The sequence below is a fragment of the Takifugu flavidus genome, chromosome 21 (assembly GCF_003711565.1).
Source record: "Takifugu flavidus isolate HTHZ2018 chromosome 21, ASM371156v2, whole genome shotgun sequence".
Classification (NCBI taxonomy): domain Eukaryota; kingdom Metazoa; phylum Chordata; class Actinopteri; order Tetraodontiformes; family Tetraodontidae; genus Takifugu; species Takifugu flavidus.
In genome coordinates, this window is record NC_079540.1 from 64,567 (window position 1) to 84,506 (window position 19,940).

The 19,940-nt window shown below is 40.1% G+C and overlaps 2 protein-coding genes across 4 annotated transcripts in view; both read right to left on the bottom strand.

Moving 5' to 3' along the window:
• The window catches only part of LOC130518767 (uncharacterized), a 24,951-nt gene extending 21,935 nt beyond the window's left edge, over positions 1 to 3,016 (bottom strand). For both annotated transcript variants that reach the window (XR_008948141.1, XM_057021638.1), the window contains exons 1-5: positions 2,920 to 3,016; positions 1,161 to 1,268; positions 901 to 1,057; positions 628 to 820; positions 257 to 319 (exon numbers count right to left, since the gene is read on the bottom strand). Coding sequence is in view for 1 of the 2 variants with exons in the window: in XM_057021638.1 (XP_056877618.1) it covers positions 257 to 319; positions 628 to 820; positions 901 to 1,057; positions 1,161 to 1,263 (516 nt within the window). In the remaining variant the exon portion in view is untranslated. The remainder of the gene's footprint in view (positions 1 to 256; positions 320 to 627; positions 821 to 900; positions 1,058 to 1,160; positions 1,269 to 2,919) is intronic.
• A 685-nt stretch (positions 3,017 to 3,701) lies between these two features.
• On the bottom strand, positions 3,702 to 17,849 carry LOC130518768 (zinc finger MYM-type protein 4-like). 2 transcript variants are annotated; one of them, XM_057021640.1, is made up of 26 exons: positions 17,498 to 17,849; positions 16,006 to 16,603; positions 15,527 to 15,588; positions 14,432 to 14,569; positions 13,884 to 14,122; positions 13,153 to 13,330; positions 12,344 to 12,547; positions 12,065 to 12,215; positions 11,873 to 11,988; positions 11,123 to 11,299; positions 10,686 to 10,836; positions 10,338 to 10,510; positions 10,108 to 10,252; positions 9,559 to 9,663; positions 9,428 to 9,453; positions 8,519 to 8,669; positions 7,843 to 7,955; positions 6,820 to 7,045; positions 6,120 to 6,350; positions 5,867 to 5,976; positions 5,600 to 5,786; positions 5,240 to 5,391; positions 4,939 to 5,053; positions 4,617 to 4,865; positions 4,376 to 4,496; positions 3,702 to 4,052 (listed from the first exon to the last, which is right to left on the bottom strand). In XM_057021640.1, exons 1-26 carry the CDS (start codon positions 17,528 to 17,530, stop codon positions 3,818 to 3,820), a joined length of 4,386 nt encoding a protein of 1,461 aa, XP_056877620.1. In that variant the 5' UTR covers positions 17,531 to 17,849; the 3' UTR covers positions 3,702 to 3,817. The 2 variants fall into 2 exon arrangements, with proteins under 2 accessions (XP_056877620.1, XP_056877621.1); XM_057021641.1 differs by lacking the exons at positions 16,006 to 16,603; positions 17,498 to 17,849 and having other exon boundaries at positions 14,440 to 14,569; positions 15,527 to 15,594.
• Between the last annotated feature and the right edge of the window lie 2,091 nt (positions 17,850 to 19,940).

A 19,940-nucleotide genomic window follows, 5' to 3' on the forward strand; every position in this document is an offset into this window, starting at 1 on the left:
TATGTAATTATTGAATCAATGTATAAGGCTTTATAGTTTTTTTATAAGGCTTTATAGACTTGTCCATTACTGTTGATGCTGCAACATGGGAACTACGTTTGGGACAACCATGGTCACCTCTTGTGTACAGTATGTGATAGTGTAGAAGAATGGCCATCCAATGGTGCTACTAATGTGAGGTTGTGAGGAAAGCATTTAACATATAACGCACACTTTTGGGCTATAGATTCTAATGCAATTAGATTCTGTTACTTACCCCTTTTTTCAGTGTCACGGTTTCAAATTCTGTGTGTGAAGTGCTTGGCTCTTCATAATAATCCTGTGAAAGTCAAATGTCATAGAAACATTACATTACAATGCAAAATATATTATTAACATTCAAAGGGCTCTGATCCATAAGTATGTCAAGAACAAAGACATATATCTAAGCTTATAAATGCAGTCATTCTTAACTACTTTGAAAACCTGTAAAGTATATTTACAGAGATTTGATTAGCTTTATGGCAAAGTTGCCAGCGCTGTCTAAGTGGAAACAAAGTAAAAGATGGCATAAAGTACACTTAACTACTATAATTTATATATACTGCAGGAAATGCATTTGATTTACATAAAGGATGAAAAACATACTCTGCAGCGCCAAAAGTAAAAGGAGCTTCCATAGTTATACGTTATCTCTTCGTCTGGACAGATTTCTCTCACTGCAAACAGGCACAAATGTGGTTTTCCTTCACAAACTATTTTCTTCACTTCGCAGTTTGGACTAACATGATTGTCATTCACAAGTCTTCCCAGAGTGTTATCTTCATCGGAAGCATCAATGCTGAAAACACAAACCAAAAACACTCAATGAAACTATTCTTCATCCCTGTTTGATGAATCTACATGACGAGCACATCTTACCTCCAGCGCTCTCCTTTCCATGAAAACTCAAACACATAATTCTTCAGACAGTCACCGTATTTCTTTTTAGCATTCACATCTTTAAGGAGGATTTTCCCTCGATATTCAACAACAAAAGTGGCTGGTTCAATAGTTTGGTTGGTAAATACTCCTCTTCCTACAAACAAAAACAGGTTTAACGATTTACTGCTATTTGTACCCTTCTGTGTTTAATAACACCAGAATGACATTTATTATCCGTGACATTCTAACAAACTTACCCCTAAAGGTGTCGATATATCTTTCCTCCAGAAAAGGTTTATCTGTACAAGCAGCGATGTGCTTCAGAGCATCTTCTACAGGAGGCAACTGTTGATCTTCCATGAAAGCTGCACAATTTTACAAAATACAGTTATAGTTGTTAGAGCCTTTAAGAAACATCCAATGGCCTTGCTGAAAATTCTTTAAGTAATGTCAACCCACATAAGATACAGTGAAATTACAGGTCTAAATCATTGTCATCATCAACGATGCTAACAGCCACTGCAACGATGACTATAATAACTATCATAATACTAAATATAAGGATACAGACAAACAAAACTGACAAAGACACAAGAAATAAACAATATAGCAACATGCAAAGGTTTCAGCAGTCTGGGTCAAAATGTCTGTTCCAGTGAATGATGGAAGATTAACTGATCTACAAAAGGCAGAAAGATAAACATGAAACAGCAGCGTATTATTTTGTTTTGTACAAATTGGGATGAAAAACGAGAAAAGCACAACCTTACAAAAGAATGAGAACCCCAGGAGATTTGACATCTCAGATAACTTTAAACAAGTTATTAATTATCCTGATAGGGTCGTGGCTTTTTTACAGCCATTGTTAGGAGAAGCCCAATGATGCAAAATTCAAAATTTTGCATGGTTACCCTCATAGGATCAGCAGCCATGGCTTTCTTTATGCAGCATGCCCACAACGCAAGAGAAGATAAAGTGTTTTAGGTACCATTTTCCTCCGTTGTGAATGTAACTAAGAAACTGCAGTTGTCAAAAACAGTGCTAGAAAAGCAAGTCACAACCCCTGTGACTGCAAAAGACATTCAGGAAAAGCTGGCAGACTCTGGATTTGTTGTTTAATGTTTAACTGTATAGCAACACCTGAAAAAAATGGCCTTTAAAGAATCATCCAAAAACCTCTCTTGCAACCTCACCTCAAAATTCATGTTTTACACAAGATTATCTAGACAAGCCTGCTGCATGTGGTCCTGTGGACTTAGCACAGAATATCTTAATAAGTGATTAGAAATCATTTAATTTCTTCACAAGGATCTTTCATACATCTGGTGGTGAGACTAGATTGTGTTGACTAGACCATGTGTACAGATGTAAATCAAGATCCTGCAGATGAGGCTGGCAGCTGGTTCAGGCAACAAAGAGCACAGTGCAATAGTGCTTTCTGTTTTCTTGCTGTTCTGCTGCTGGCTCAACTTACTACTGTGTGTGGGATTCATTGAAAAAAGGCTTAAAACCCCAAATCATAAAATGCTACTGCATGCAGAGATTATATATTTCAAGGGGAAACAAACTGCGGGGTACAATAACCTACTGCTCGACACCAGCAAACTGCAAAACAACTTTCAGTCAGTGTGCATAATCATATTTTTGCTCGCGTTAAACATGCCGAAAGGCCAAAACGATGATTCTGTGGATGCACAACCAATGTGTTGCCTTTAAGCATCACTAAACTTGAGGCAAGAGGTCAGTTTAGGAACGATGCACGTCTTTAGCTTTGTATTACAGAACAAAGTCATGTGTTTTCAGTCCGCTGATTTTGTAGATTGGGAATATTAAGGAAAACACTCTGAATCATATTAATTAATCGGAGACAACTTCTGTAAAATGTTGGACAAGTTCTTTGTTTATTATTACATTTTTGAGTTACTAGCTTTATTCAGCAGCAATGTGCTGTTGATGGCAGCACAGTCGCTTAGTCTGATTGCAGGAATCTTGATTAAGTTAAGTCAAAACTCTTACCTTTTCTTCAATATGTACAGATTTAGAGCTGCAGAAGGAGGTGAGGCAGCAGGGCAGATCTTCCTCGACTCCTGCTTCTTCCTCTTGTCTGTCTTTCCCGCCGCGAGCAACACTGTCATTTTGTATTACCGCCACCAACTGGTTGGCGGGCGTATGGGAACTTTCTAATATTACTAATAATAATAGTCTGTTGCCACCCGAACAACCGAATTATTGGCATTAACGCGGTGCTTGGATCTATACATTATTGCCCAAAGGTCTTTTACAATCATCTCACCTGTGTTCCTTTTCAATTTTCACTCACCAAATATGGTAAACTGACGAGGCTCACAGTAAAGGTTTGGAAAATGCTTATCCAAGAAAGAAATTGCATGTACCTGCATAATGCATTACTAAGTAAGTAAGTATGGGCCTTTATTATAATTCCTGTCATTAGCTTGTTTGCTTAGGAAATTATTAATGCTTATTTAATCGCAGTAGGTAGTGAAATTGTGAAACTTTCTACATGCATATTAATAAAGCTTTTAGAACATTTACAGAAATGTTAAAAATGTTATTGAATAATCAAAAAAGTCAAATGATCTCTTCTTTAGAAAAATTATCTAGCCTGAAGTCCAGTTAAATATTTGTCAAAAAGAAAAGATAGCCCCCCAATACAAATCAAATATATATTTTGTAGTTTTCAGTTTATTTATAATTCAGACCTGAATATATAACTCCAATCTACATATATGAACAGCCTTTATAAACCCTTTTTAACAAGTAAACATGAAGATGGGAGATTTTTTTTGTTCATTTCACTTTATTGAGACTGTGCTTCGAATGAACGTTTTCACTGAACTATACAAACATTTACTTGACAACCTCTGCATTAAAAAGGCCACTTGTCCAAATTGGATCAATCTGAATCTCTATCATCTTCTGGTATGCATTGTGAATCATCAGATGGATTCCTTCGTCCCCTTTTACTGGTCCGGACATGCAGATCTCTGACAGAGAGAATGCGGATGAGCATGGCCTCCATGGTGCTGTCATCCAGAGGAGTGGTGGAGAACCACAATGGACTGTTGGGGACACAGCAGCGCTCGGGCAGAAGGTAGAATACGTTGGAACGCTGTTTAACTGACTCAGAGCTGAATGGAAACAACAAAGCGAGTTAGGGGGGTTAATAAGTCCAAACAGCAATAATTTTCCCCAATAAAACACAAATCTATCTATTGTTAAGTGCAGTTTATTAATTATATAGACATTTTTAGTACTCTTTGAGCAAGTGAAGATTTTACCATTACGACGGTAGTAGTGCACAAATAACTTTCTGATCACAAACTATCCTGATCAGTTGTACAAAAGTTCAGTCTTCTTTTAAGTTTCGAGTGTATTAGCGGAAAAGTTTTCATCAAAGAACAAATCTGAGTGATTTAATTTCTATCCCCCAATAGTGTGATGTGATATTTACCACTTAGATAAGTAAAACTCAAAGAGTCTGACAGGACAACGGAGAGGGTTCTCTGTGTTCTCCATCATCTCCAAGATTTCGTCTTTACTCTCTTCCTCTTTACGACGCTTTGATGGAACATCTGAATATAGAGAAAACATAATAAATAGACAAAAACCACACAAATGATGACAGGCTCAATAACATTCAATCACAAGCTGCTATTGGAATATTGTGTTCTGACTGTCAGCTAAACTGGTACCTTGCTCTGTCTCTTTTGTGGTTAGTGGGGGATAGAAACACAGGAAGGTGGTCTTGGTGTAGTTCTCGTTAGTTTTGGTGCAGCGCATCAGGCGTGCGAAGGACAGCTGGCGGTGCTGCTTCACCGTTGTGAAACCAAAATGCTTGCAGCAGAAAAAGAGCAGGGTGTTGAGCAACACGATGGGCGAGTACGCCCCCAACTGTTTGCAATCCCAGAGGAACTCCTCCTCCACCCGTGAATGGATGTAGCCTGTAGACAAATAGAGGGACCCTGTAACCGTCATGCGCAGATAGGTTTGACAGCCAGACAACTTGCAACTCACCACTGGCTGTGACTGAAGGCTTGAAATCTTTCAACATGCAAGTGAACTCCGCAGAGAATTTGTTGTAGAACTGATCCATGAATATGTTCTCCACACGACCGTTCTCAAACAGGTACTACAGGAAAAGAAAAGGGGCTACATTATTTATGTTTGTGAGATTATGTGATTTGGAGTTCACTGATTTATATTTTTTTGTTTTAGAACATCAGAGGTGGGAAGAGGTATATTACATTCTCCTCTGTGATGTAGGCAACTGTTGTGTGCACACTTATATTGCACAGAACCAGATAAAATGTCTTGCCTGCTGGATGCCAAGGCAGAGGTAGAAGAGACTGTCAGGGGTGTACGGCGTCCCATTGGGCCGTTTCACCTCAGAGATAAAGCAGCAGAGGCCATAACTGAGTTCAGCTGTGGTACACTGCAGAACATCCTCCTTCAGCAAAATCGAACGCGCTGAAATCAACAGAATGCACAAGTTACAAGTGCTTGTTTGTTTATTTATTTATTAAGTCACAGAAATTTAAGTATTCTGAAATCATTAGAGAAATATGCATGCTCCAAAATGAATAATAAAGTCATAGAGTCAGCTGTGATGTTGGTAAATATGGTGAAATTATAGATAAAGATTTGTGGAGTGACTGTACTGTATGTCCAGACTTACAAGCATAGCGTAGTTTCTCCAGGTCAGGTTGAGTCTGTCTCTGTTGGATCCAACGCCTCCATGCATCTACTCCGTACTGACTCTTCAGTTTGGGGAGCTCAAAAACCACTGGCTTCTTTTGGACACATTCTTTTTTCGATATTGCCTCTGATGCTTTAGACAACCTCTGTGACGTACGACCCTTGGTCTGCGGAGGCGAAACATGAGGACACAATCAAACTGATTATTGTCCTTGTCCTTTCAAGGGATTTGACACCTGACAGTCACCTTTGTTTCTCTGCTTTTCCTGGAAGCTTGCTGTCGTCTTAAAGCAGAAGGTGGCGAGCTTGGTGACTTCTGGGAAATTTCTTCATGCCGCGAGATTCTCTCCAATGTTTCTGGTGACGCGAGCAGTTTATGAATATTTAGCATTATTTATTTCTAAAACTGAAGATATCAAGGTGAAAATACAACTCATTGGAAGACAGATTTATTTCTATTTTTCTAGGTTTTAAAACTCCTAGAACTCTGATCTCCTCACCAACAGTGACGTCAGCTTCAATGTCCAGGGGAGGTGGTCCCGGAGGTGGCAGAGGAGGTGGGGCCTCCGGGTGTGGTTCAGTAGACCCACTAAGAGCTGGCACTGATTTCTCGTGAGAGTCAGGTCGAACTTGAGTCCTGAGACTAGGGTCAGAGGAGGCATCCTCCCAACTGTTGAGCAAACTGGCCAAGTCATCTGTGTCAAGGCCATCCCTGCAGTTTCTTGTATGATCTATCAAATATTCATTAGAACAATATGATATACACAATGGAAATGTGCACACGCTCTGCTGACACACAAAAAAATAATATTACAGCTGGCTAATCTTCTAACCAAAGCATATGAACAGTTCTATCCTTCTCTTACACCTACATATTGTACATATTCCAAATATTTCCCTGCTCATTAGAGACAAAGAGAACTGTGTAGCTTGCTTAATCAATCAGAATCTGTACATATCAACTACATCAGGATAAACCTTTGAGGAGATGTTAAATGGTGTGAATTTTGATGGTAATTTAAAAAAAATAAAGATCTTTCGTTAGTGTTGACTCTATATGCAGCAAGTTTTTTTTTCTTTTCCTGGGAAAAAAATACTAGGTTTTTGTGCTCATGACACAAAATAAATGTCTGATTTTCTTCCCCTAAAAGTGTCAACATGTTATCCTTTTAAAGCAGGAATTTAGGATTCCCCCCTCACCATATGGATCAGGAGCTTCTCGTTTCTCGTTCTTTTTCTCCACCACCTTATTCTTGGGACTCTGTCCTTTGCTATTCTTTTCATTATCTTCTGCAACCATCTCAGCCATGAAGATGAGCTCTGCCTCAAAGGGGTCAGAGGGAATCTTTTCTTTGATTTCCTGGATGGTTTCCACGATGCGTTCAGCGCTGTCCATTGTCACAGGAAGAAACATGGGTACAGGCAACTGTAGGGAGCAAAGAGCATCATATAAAAAGGAACTAAAAATCAAATCAAATCAAATGTATTTATGTGAAAATGATAAAAACATTGTTTGCTTCATAGGGCTTCATGATCTGAACTGGTTCAGGAAAAACTGGAAAAAACCCTTATTGAAAAAAGAAGAAACTTCCAGGAACAGCACAGACAAGGGAATCCGTTGCCCGGAACAGACAGATATGCAACCGATGCCGAACATACACAGAAACATCAACATGAAGAGTACAATTATGTTTAAATTGGAGATATAATCCGTTCATATGTGTTTAGTGTAGGACGGTATTGCTAATAATGGAAAAGAATTACAGAAGCCCAGTTGAATCTTTAGATGCTGCTTTCTTGGTAACTTTGTGTTGGTAGAGTGTCATTTCAGGTCCATCATACTTAGTTATCGTATCTCACTAAAAAAATTGATTTTTGCTCATTATTTTTACAACTATGAGTAAAAATCCATTTGTCAACATATTTGCTGTATTGACATTTAACCTTGTGATGGTTTATAAAGGACTGCTTTAATTAGTGGAACTGTAATATTTCATTCCTCATGTGTGAGTTCATGGTGATTAGCAAAAAATGTGAGGTGACAGATGGAGTTTGGCTAAATGTGCTGTACATAAGCTGTTGTGCTGATTGTTCTAGAGAATGCAAATAAATGAACTTTATTTAATGTTGTAATCCTAACAATAAGGTTAGGATCACTGCTAATTGCTACTTCCATAAATCTCAAGATAAACAGAAATTAAGAGGTTGACACCAGTAACTTACTGGTAATGGCACACCCAAAGGTCTGGGCGTACACTGGGTGTACATGTTCATGGGTAGAGGAACATACACTGGCACTGGGACAGGTACAACCATAACTTGAGGAAAAGCAGTTTCTGTAGGACAGAAAACAATGTCAGAATTCAACCACAACACCAAACAAATATAATAAGGTGGCAATTGTACAACCTGAATGTGGAAATACAGCAAAATTTGAATGCAAAGTTATTTTAGGGTATTTATATGAGGATAAAAAATGAGGATGTGGGGTGGTGGTATATTAGTTTGTAGGGGACTGGGCTGAGAAGCAGAGGGTTCTTGGTTGAAGCCCCATGTGAGTGTGTCAAAACCTTGTTCTGGTAGCAGGAGGAGGTGCCAGGACAACTTCAGAGCACTGCCAAGTACCCTTGAGCAAGGCACTGGACCCCGCCCCCCAAAAAACTGCCCACATAGGGCCCTGCAATGACCTGGCGACTCATTCATGGGTGTCCCCTGCCCTTATGTAGATAGCAAAGGCTCCACCCCCCTCCCTGTGATCCCAAAAGGGGTTCAGCAGTCAATAAAAAGAAAAAAGAATAATATACAAGGATAAAAGTAATTTTGTAGCTTTGTTTGTTGTTTTTGCAGGTTAACAGAGCTGCCGGTGCCACTATCAGGTGTAGAGAGGTGTAGCTTTTACCTGTTTGTGCTCCACATTCTGCTGTCTGTGTTTTACAGGAGACCCCTTTGTTCCGCACCAGCGGTTTACAGAGGAGGGCCTTGTTCTTCAGGACTTTCGTGGGAGGAGGAAGAGAAGGATGAGCGTCTGTACTATCTGTTTGAACATTGATCTGAAGGGCAAATTATATAAAAACAAGAAGAAAAAATTGAAAGATGCCTAGTACAATATCAAGACTTTTACATGAAGAGTTCAAACACAAAAAAGATGCTTTTCACAGCATGATCCTGGCCCGCATCCTGTCTGTCACTGGCAGAGGTGAAACGACAAGTCTTAGTTATGAAAAGACAGACAACATGACACATCAACACAGAGACCCCCTCTCACAGAACAAGTCATAGTGGATTTTAATATCCATGTGTGCTAATCTTATTCCTCTATGCTGGCCTGATTTTATCAAACGTCTGATAGTCTTTTAGTTTGACCAACATATGAAGCAGCCCAGCCCTGTCCAAGGAAACACTCCGCCCATGGTTTCTGTGTGGAGGATTTCAACACGATCAGTTTTGCCATCTCTGTCCTTCCAGAATCCACTTGTGGACCACTATAATTCCCTCCTGTCCTCTAAATTCTGCATCAGCACTGAGATATACAATGGGTACTGAAAGTATTCAGACCCTTTTACATTTTTTTTTCTTTTCTCAAAACTGTGTTTCAAACAGTTAAGGGTTTTTAAATATAAAACCCCCCATTACCTTTAAAACATGCCATCATTTAACCTCTTTTAAAGGCGCCCCCACTAGATCTTACCGCTTTGGTTATTTTAGATTCATTTTAAAATGTTATTTTTATCTAGAATTTTAGAGAGAGTGATGTGTGCACTTCAGCCAAGCAAACGTGAAGTCTGATTTCTAACATGAGAGGACTTACTGTTCTAGAGTTCTCCGAGGCTGTGCCTGTGAACAAGAACATGAAAATAGACTGAAACCCTCACAATAAAAACTGGCAATGCTTTGAATAATCATGTTTCCCTTTACAAAAAAAAGACAGTTTTTACATACTCTGCTTGGCAGCCGTGTCAGCAGCACTGGTTTCCTGTGTGTGAGGGTCTGCAAGCGAGATGACATCGGCAATGACAGGCGTAGTCTGATCTGGAGCTTTAGGTCCTAAAAACACATGAAGGCAGCAAAAAGTGGTCTGAGCCAGTGTATGAATATTCTTAAGTTGCTACAGTTTGAGTTTTTGACATACAGACAGGAAGTACAAGAGCTTGAGTTTTACTTATTTCTGCCATTAGTTGCTCCAAGGACTCAACAACTACTTGAGTTCATGGAACTCAAATTCAAAAATCTAAAAGAGTTTTGACAGTAGACAGTCCATTCAGCAGTGGTCTGATCCCTGATCAGTTTAGAGATCGTTTGACTAAGATTTTAGAAGTGACTTGTGGATGTTGGGGGGCGAGGGACGCAGCTCTCAACTTCAGTTGCACAACGATAAAGAAGTTACATCCTCCTGACCAACTGATGATGGTTAAAAAATAAAATAATTATGCTTTCACCAAGTTCAGAAAAATATAACCACACACAGAAATGAGTAGAAAGACTGCTTACTCTTGAAGATTTCCTCATGTGTGGCCACATTATCACAACAAAACTGAAGGAGACATGTCAAGTCACAGAAGTGTTTGACATCTCCCAGCATTGGGAGATTCTGCTTGAGTTTCCCTTTGTGGCCGCAGCTGTCACACTTTGCAACCTGAAACAACAGTCAAAGGTTTATTCAGGGTGATGCCAAAGTCAGATTGCCAAGATAATATGTCGTTACACTGCAGCTTTCTTACATGGCAGAATAGCATCGTGTATTTGGACCTGCAGTCTTCAGAGCAGAATTCTTCTGTTGAGCCGCCATATGTTGCTGTCACCAGCTTCTGTGACAAAGCGTGGCAGTACACGCAGGAGTTGCAGTGTCTCCCCCAGCTTTTAGTCAGCTCACGCCTGAAGAGGACCTTACAGTCTTGAAAAGGGAAATTGAGAGATTCAAATGGCACAGATTCAGGTGTTCCGTTTGAATGTAGTCTGAGCTCAAGAGCATTATAAAAGCTTTATGTTTACATATTTCTTGCCACCCACCACCCAAAAAACACAAAAACCTGTCTGGACGTGTAACATGCACTGTAATGTCTCCTTACCATCACTACAGAAGAAGCAGTCTTTGTTGTTTATTCTTTTTGCATTTGTGGTGATCTTTTCTATTTTACAATTTTCACACAGAGATGTCAGACAGTTGGCTTTCTTCAGCGCCTCACAACATTTCACACTACAGACGAAAACCAACTTTCCCTGTAGACAGAGTTGGGACACTTGATAAACCATCCAATCCTACTGACAGTAGCAACATGACCTTAAGCTTTTTAGAGAACTACAGACTCACTTATTGAGCATATGCAAATTACCACTTAGTATTTAGCACATAAACTAGAATTAGTTGCACGTACATGTTGATATCGGGGTTAATTTAAGAAACTAATGCATATCACAATATAACATATGTGTGTCATAAGATCCTATTTGAAAACAAAAACAGCTGTAGTCCCAAGGTAAATTCATTCCTTTGTACACGTATTACCTTGATTTGGATGACTTCAGGTTTAGAAGTTATGTGGCAGCTGCACTCAAAGCAGTTAAGTTTCTGAAGTTGTCTGGACAAATCCCCCCTGGGCTGGGTGGGAGTGGCAGTGTGACTGGATCCAATAGGTAACTTGGTAAAAGAACTCTCCTGTTTCTGAGATTGTCTTAATTTTTCCTGTGGTCCAAAAGCAAAAGAAGTAAATGAGACAAATCACCTGACAACTGCGGTAAATATTCATGGGCTACACCTAATCCATGTGGGTCCCAGAATTCAGAAGTGTAGGGAGAATAGTTGAGGGTCTGTATAAATGTTTTCTGTCCCCTTTTTTTTTTTTTTTTAAATAGTATGTGAGCTGTGTTCATTTGCAATATCAGAAGGTAACAAAGTTGCATGAGTCACCAGAAGTGAGAGAAAAGGAGATACAGAACAGCGCTTTTTGCTCTTTCATACATTTTTTTAACAACTGACCATTCGACTAGTCATTAGTTAGTAATGCTAACCAAGTCCAACACAAGACATCCAGAACATCGGGTATTTTTTGCCTTCCAAGTCCAATCCACACCAATTGCTCTAAGTTTACTCTCAGAGGGAACCATCTAACTGAACCTCTACTGATGTCAAGTTGCAAGAGTAAATCTTCAGAGTGACAGTGGACCCTTTAATGGGAAAGTGATGTCTCCTGGGAAATAACTGGCCTTTTGATGACGCAGTGTAGAGTAGGATCCTGGAGTAAGAAAATGTCATCACCTGAAAAGCCATGACACAAGATAATGTGCAGAAGTTCCTGATGGAGGTGTCTGACATGGCCAGGTGATAAGCTGGTACTCTGTTTTTCTCGCAATTGTCACAATTTAACCGTGTAGCTACAAAAAAACAGATAACATTAAGTCAAAAATTGCAGGATTAAGAATATTCTCCACAATCTTTATTATCTGATACCTGAAGCACTGACAGTCTGGACCTTATATGCCATCACACAGCTGCTGCTACAGAAGAGGTTGACTGAATCATCATCATTTTTGTTGTCAACCATATCTTCCAGCATTCTGGCAGCCTGGCACAGCATGCAGGGTTGGCTTACCTTGGTTTTCTATTCAAAAAAGAACATTTCCTTCTGTTAATTTTGATTTTAAAAATACGTACCACACAGGTTTCTTCTCACTTCTCATTCACTAACACCTGAAACAGTGGAATATCATTTCTTTTTTACTTTTATACCTCTTTATACTTAGCCAGGCACTCGGCATTACACAGGGTTTGGCTGCTACCATCCAGCTGCAGCAGCAGTGGTTTGTTGTGGCAGTAATTACCACAGTTGGCACAGCAGGCCATGGAGAGTTTTTTCACTGTACGGAACCATTTAAAACAAGCGTCACTGCACAGTTTGTGTACAGTTCCATTCAGGACCACGTCATGCTTGCTCTGGACAAGAAACGGCAAAAGAACAACACATTATTTCAGAGATAAACAGTCATAGTATTAATAACAGTGTTACAACGCAATGCTATTTCTTCCTATATTTGCTCACTTCATATGAGAAAACCTATGCAAATAGTGGATTTGAATCAAAACCAAAACAGAGTCAATAATTAATGTAATTAGTGATCGTTTGAATTGATGATTTGAATTTTTGTCATTTAAAACATATCCACTTTTTTCCTCGTTGCGCTCAGTGAAACAGAAGAAGCTGTCGGTGAACGTGTTCATTTTAGTCTTTAATGTTCAACTGTTTGCTTAAGTAATATTTGTTTTACAACAGCAAATAGCCAAAGTACTCAGATGTAGGGCCTGTTTAATTGAGTCCAACATAAGTGAACAAGATTACTGGAGCGAAGATGTGGAAGATCCGCTGATTATTAATTCAAAAATTTCTGGCTTTAAAACTATGACACGGAAGTCCTCCTGAGCTATGACAAAGTACCCTGGGATGTATGTCCTTTTGAAAAAGTTTTAAAGCCAAAAGAATGCTTAAATAAGATAAAAGATTATAAATAACAGTAACTGGACCCCTGCTTTATTGTACTTACAATGCAGCACTTGGAACACATGCTGCAACACGACTGTAGTCCCACAGTTTGTGATGTTTTTTGTGTGGCATTATTGTTTTTCTCGTTGAAGCTGGTTAAGCAACTCTGAGTGCAGAACTCTTTAAGGGTGTCTTTCCCCGCTGGAGACAGAATGATGTCCTGTGGCTGAAAAATCAACCTGACAGAAAGAGAATAGTATCACTAGCTTGAATTCAGTCATAGTCCATTTGGACCACAAAGACTAATATATTGAAATTGTCAATATACCGTAAATTCCACACTATAGAGCACACCTGACGCGCACTACCATGACGAGGGTGTGGACATGAAGCGCAAAAACACTGTTTAAAACAATTAAACTAATGTCTTCCTCGGCGCATTACAGTATCTCTTTAACCTGTCTTGATCCTGTGCTGCTCAGGCGCCCCCTGGTTGCCGTTCGCCCCTAAACATCCATTCAAATTCAGAAAACTTTATCCTGGTGATTGAGGAAGTGACAAAAATCCATGAAAAGCCGCATCGCGCTACAAGCCACAGGGGTCAAAGCGTGGGATAAAAGTAGCGGCTTATAGAACGGAATTTAGAGTAAACACAAATATACATAAAATATTCTAAATTAAAGATAAATGCACTGTAATTTATATATTGTGTTAATTACTCTTTTTGAGTTAGTGAAGTTAGAAATAAATCTAAAATAGTTGTACTTGAGTGACTTCGACTTCTGAACTCACTTGTGGCAGTTGTGGCAGACTGTAGAAGGTCTTTTAACCGCAGGTAGGAAAGTGGTGAGACAGCTGGTGGAGCAGAAGAGGGCCGGAGAGCTCCTTCTCTGAAAAGCCGTCTGTCCTTTCACGAGCGCTTTCTTGCAGTGGGAACAGAACATGTGTCCTGACAAAGGATGTAGGACGGGCAACGTTTGTGCTTCTGTAGCTGGGGTCACAGAGAAAACTGTCCCAATCCTCAAATCCTCCTGTCAGAAAGCAGAGCGATAATTGGCAAAGATAGTGAGCTGAACTCATCAGGTCCTGACCTTTCGCTCTCATATCACTCATTTTTACAAATATTCCTAGTTATGTCAGTGACAAGACAGTCACAAGTGTACAGATGTTATACGTCTCTACACTATTTACTATAGACCTGTATGTCACCTCTAGCACTGTGATTATGTCCCGATTATGTTCCTGGCTTTGTGGTCAAACATATATATTCTTTTTACTCTTGTTAACATTTTCTCTTCTAATTTAAATGAGATCATTCAAATAAAAGATGACTGCTTTACCCTTGTACCATTAGGTTCGTCCTTCAAGCTGGCTGCTGTCGATGTTACTGCTTCATCGTATTCCTCATCTGCAGGTTCATCCTTCACGTTCACCAACGGCGGTGAGGGAGACGAGCTGGTTTCCGTTTGTGTCGTGTCCTACAACAAGAGGACTAAATGTAGTATCATGCATTCAAAACACTTGACCATAGACCTGATCTATATGTATAAATGATAATGAGTTAGATGCTCCATATAGAGCCAAAATTTGTTAACATGAACTGTGAGACAAGTGGAAAATAAAAGGATCTTTAAAAGGCATCGTCAGCACCTGGTGGCGCCTCCTTTGACACAAATCTTAAACACTCTTGGCCAGCCAAAGGTCTCCCGGCTCTTTTTTGAAAGATTTGCATCCATCTTCCTCACGAAATTCTTTGGATTTTCTGCTGTTTGAGGATTTTCTATGTCGTCTGGGTGAGGAGACCAGGAGGGCTATGGCAAAACTTCAAACCTCTCCATCGTGGATTTAGAGGTTTGATTAGAATAATTATCCATTTGTTTGAACCACAGGTTATTAATAGATGCTACTTGTTGGAATTTATTTGCTTCTATTTGTCCCTCTCCCCGATGGCTGCAACCCAACCCAAAAGCATGATGGATTCAGTCCATTCATGACAAAACTCCATGACCTTTGCTCTCCAAACATATGCTGTTCCCTTTCACTTTCTCAGTGCTCGGCAACAGTTTAGAGGACCACATGGCTGCTGATCGGTGGGACATTAGCGGAAGCTACTAAGCTTTGAAACTTACATCATCTGGACTTTCTTAACAATGACTTGACTGAAAGGTATCTGAGTCGGCAGTCTGTCTTATAGTTGGATCTTTTAGAGGGCGCTGTTCCCAAAATAATACACTGATATTACTTAAAATGTTGAAATTAGTGTTTTCTCTTTAGCTTCAGCTGCTCAACTGCTGACATAAACAGAAATTTTGATCAGGGTGCCCCAACTTTTGAATGCCACAGAAAACTGGACGAATTAATTCCTTACTGGGAGAAAAATATCCTGTAAAATGATATCAGCATCAACTTCAGAATTTGTGTGAATGTGTACTTACAGAACCTAACCGAACCCTTTTCCTGCTGTTCTTCCCAGCAGATGGAGATGATTGTTCCTTTTCTACAAAAGCACAAGTGACATGATAAGAAGGTTCAGTAAATATTTGGGTTGGCATTCAGAAAGATTCCTCTTAGAGAGCTCCTAATTTAGCTGAAATGTTCTTAGCAAGGAATTGTAGCTTAAGATGGATTCAGGAGGTTTCTGAGAGTAACTCTGAGCAAGGAGGAAACAGAAAGTTGGACTGGACAAGTTTGAAGAGAAGAACAGTTCCTTCTGTGACTGCTGTCAATGGTGCTTCAACTTGCCACTGGTACTAAGAGTATAGGCTCTAAAGACTTAAGTCAATGTGGTTTTTTAATAAATTGGAGGAAAAAAATCTATTTTCACATAAATGAATGACGTTGATGAACAATCATTTGTAAACCGTCTCATATGTCAGCATAGAAAGACCAGATTGATTTTAATTGTTGACTTCACCTGTGTTAGAGGAGGCAGGTGAACAGGTGGTGTACAAATCCACTAAATCTTCTCCTTTCATCTGAGCTTCTTGATCCACCTGATCTACAGTTCCAATGTCCATCATCTCATCTAAATCTTCTGCTGTGGAACTCCTAATTTTACAAGCTACTGGTGCATTTTCTGACACTGTGTCAGCATCTAGGTGTGTCTCAGTGGATGTGTCTGCCATTTCCTTCCTGTGATCAGACATGTCGTCATTTATGTCAGCCTCCGGAGTACTTTGCTCTGAAACGGACACTTTTTCTACATCCATCTCTGAGCTTTCTTCTGTTTTTACGTCGTCATCCTCTTTTTCCGAGTCCGATGTGCCGTTTGCCCCGCCACCCTGAACCTTGTTGACAATGGAGTCTTCTGTGGAGAAAGGTGCCTCCGAAAAAGACATATTTAAAGGAGTGATGCGACAAGGGATGAGAATCTCTGGTATTGTTTGTTTTTCAGCAAAATTATCCTTGTGTCCATATTTTAGTCTTGGTGAATATCTGCGCACAAGCGTTGAGTCTCCGATATCCAAGGTTTCTGCTTTCGAATCAGCTGACTCAGCTGCTATGTTCTCTTCCTGCAAAAACAATCATCCGTTAACACTAAACACACTTCCACAAATACAACTATTTACTCTTTTATGCAAACTCTTCTGAGGGGGGAAACAGAAACTGTGCCTAAAATTATTATCATTATTAACAATATTTTCATTTTAAAAACTGCAGCATAAAATTGTGGCATAAAGCAAATAAAGGAAAGTTTTGGGTGTATAGACCATAGATTCTACATCTTGGGATATAGAAAGTTGTGCTCTGCTGCAGTAGATGTAGTTGATTACTCAAGAAATCAGCTAAAATCTAAAAGCATTTTTTGAAATCACTTGTTTAACACTAACTCCAAAGGAAATATTTCTACCTGTTTACGTCTTTTAACAGGTTTCTGTCCTGCTCTGTACGACTGGCCAAAGCTACAATCATCCAAGTACTACCCAAAGATGGATATAGTATCTCTGCTTATGCATCATTTTAAACCTAATAATAAAAACGAATGTGAACTATAATTGTAACAAAGGCAGTGGTTTGTATTACTAGTCTATAGTAGCACAGCACTGTAGCATTAAATTGCTGTTTTTTGGAACTCCAGAAAATGGGATACTTTAAAACTTAAAATCACCATTTTTGCTGTGTTGTTGTTAAACAATCATTAGCTCAACATTTTATTTTAGCTTGAATTAAATAGCACAATAAGGGCCATATTCCAGTACAATGACCTACTTTTCTTTACAATGTTAACATAGCATCCCTGTGTTTATTCAAAGTCCCTTAAATGCATGTGTTTACAGCACAGCAGTGTTGTCCTGGGCGCCCCGATGCTTCGGTTGCTAGTAGCACTTAGCATAGAGTGTAAACACAAGTGCACCGCTGCTAACGTAGCAAACAATTGTCATTATAGAAATTAGAGCGTTAATTACCTTTGTCTTAGCTGCGCTCCCTAAGTCATCCATGTTAGGATCATATGTTCGTTGAGAACTAAAAACTGTAAGTAAGCACACTAGCTTACCAATTGCCAATGCGAGCTCTTTCTGCAAGCCTTAATGCATACCCATTAGCTTGCTAAACTAGCCTTTATAATAACAAATGAATGTATACATGTCACAGGGAGTAGCCACTTAACACAGAAGGTACACTATCAGTAGCGTTTTGGAAGCTACACTAAGTGGGCATATACCACCTCTGAAGTAAAGATGTACCACAGTAGTGTTTCGGCTACTATTCGCAAAATTCGCCAGGCGTGCGGAGTGTCGAATGTTTAGACGGAGCTTTATGTCCCTCACCACTTTCTGTAGTTGCCATATTCGAGGACAAACATTTAGGCTTTGTCACAAAAACTCCTAAAACACCCTATTATATTCTCTTTTTATGCAATAATGTCGGAATAAAATGTTTTGGACATTTTAGTATTTACTTCTAGGAGGACCAAAATTAAATAAACACACCTATTAATTTCCTTTGTTCACTGTTGCTGTAACACTAAAACAATGTCCTGTGTTGCAACTTGGCTGCAGGAGTGCTGTCTCCAGCTAAACGTTTCTAAAACTCTAGTCATGTATCAGTAAAATCTCACCTGACCCTGAAGTACACGTTAATGGAGAAAAAAATACAGCATCAGCCAGTATAAATATCGAGGGCTAATAATAGATTCACAGCTTTCCTTTAAAGCCCATATTGAGACATTGTGTAAAAAAAATAAAAATCAAGCTGAATATTGCAAATTTTCGTACAATTCGAAATGTGATGTCAACCAAAGCTGCAAAAATGTACTTGCATTCTATGATTCTTAGTCACTTCAACTATTGCCTCACTAGTTCGTCCCAGGCTGGAAAGAGTGCAAAAAATTAGTTGGAAATCTTGTACAAACAAGCAATTAAGGTTATGGATAATAAACCTAGGCACTACCATCACTGTGCATTTAAAAAAAAAATAGGACAGTTTTCACACATTTGCAGATTTAAATTTGATTTATAAAGTAGTGCATCTTTTATCTTTTTCTTTTTTTTTTAATGCGGACACCGCACCGATCTGCCTGTCAATCTCCCGCTCCATTCTTCCCTCACTCGTGAACAAGCCCCCGAGGTCTTTGAACTCCTCCACTTGGGGCAGGATCTCCTCCTTGATCCGGAGAAGGCACTCCACCTTTTTCCAGTTGAGAACCATGGCCTCGGATTTGAAGGTGCTGATTCTCATCTCAGCCCCTTCACATGCGGCGGCGAACCAATCCAGTGATCGTTGGAGGTCACGGGCCGATGACGCCAACAGGACCACATCATCTGCAAAGAGTAGAGACCCGATCCTGAGGTCACCAAACCAGACCCCCTCAACACCATGACTGCACCTAGAAATTCTGTCCATAAAAGTTATGAACAGAATCAGTGCGGCGTCCGCAGTAATGCTACCCTCCTACCCTCACCTATGGTCATGAGCTTTGGGTAATGACCAAAAGAACAAGATCACGGGTACAAGCGGCTGAAATGAGCTTCCTCCGTAGGGTGGCTGGGCTCTCCCTTAGAGATAGGGTGAGAAGCTCTGCCATCCGGGAGGAGCTAGGAGTAGAGCCGCTGCTCCTCCGTGTTGAGAGGAGCCAGATGAGGTGGCTTGGGCATCTAGTTAGGATGCCCCCTGGACGCCTCCCTGGTGAGGTGTTCAGGGCATGTCCCTCCAGTAGGAGACCCCTGGGAAGACCCAGGACACGTTGGTATGTCTCTCCACTGGTCTGGGAACGCCTGGGGATTCCCCCGGATGAGCTGGAAGAAGCAGCTGGGGAGAGGGAAGTCTGGGCCTCTCTGCTTAGGCATCTGCCCCCGCGACCCGACCCCGGATTAGCGGCAGAGGATGGATGGATGGAGTTTTGGTTTTGGTTTTAAAGGTTTTATGGGCAAAACTTAAGGGTACATATGGGTTAAATGTAGCGTTTAAAGGACTGATCATCAAGGTGTTGTATTACGTCAGCCGCTCAGTGGCAGGAGAGAGACAGCAGCAACATTGTTAAGTGGAGAAGAGAGGAGCACATGCCCTTCGCTGGACTGTGATTACGAAAAACAATGTCGGACTCTGTAGCATTCTATGGTCCCCTCAACTGTCTGGCCAGCGATGAAATGTGTCCTTTGTAGACATATGGAACAGTTTTTGGGGAAAACCTGGTCTGATTAGGAGGGACGGTGTCCATCCCACACGGGATGGTGCCTCTCTCATTTCTAGTAATTTGGCTAATTTTATTAGACCCAAAGTGACCTGACAATCCAGGGTCCAGACCAGGATGCAGAGTTGTAGTCTTACACACCTCTCTGCTGCTTCCTTAGAACCCTCATCCACCAACAATAACATATTTAACACTATAGAGGTAGTCTCTGTTCCACG

Excerpts from the sequence above, each read along its gene's own strand:
- LOC130518768 (XM_057021640.1), bottom strand. The coding sequence starts at position 17,530 with ATGGATGACTTAGGGAGCGCAGCTAAGACAAAG. Across the intron at positions 5,787-5,866 it reads GGAAAAGCAGAGAAACAAAG|ACCAAGGGTCGTACGTCACA; the intron begins GTGACTGTCAGG and ends TCGCCTCCGCAG. Across the intron at positions 5,054-5,239 it reads TCTGCCTTGGCATCCAGCAG|TACCTGTTTGAGAACGGTCG; the intron begins GCAAGACATTTT and ends CTTTTCCTGTAG.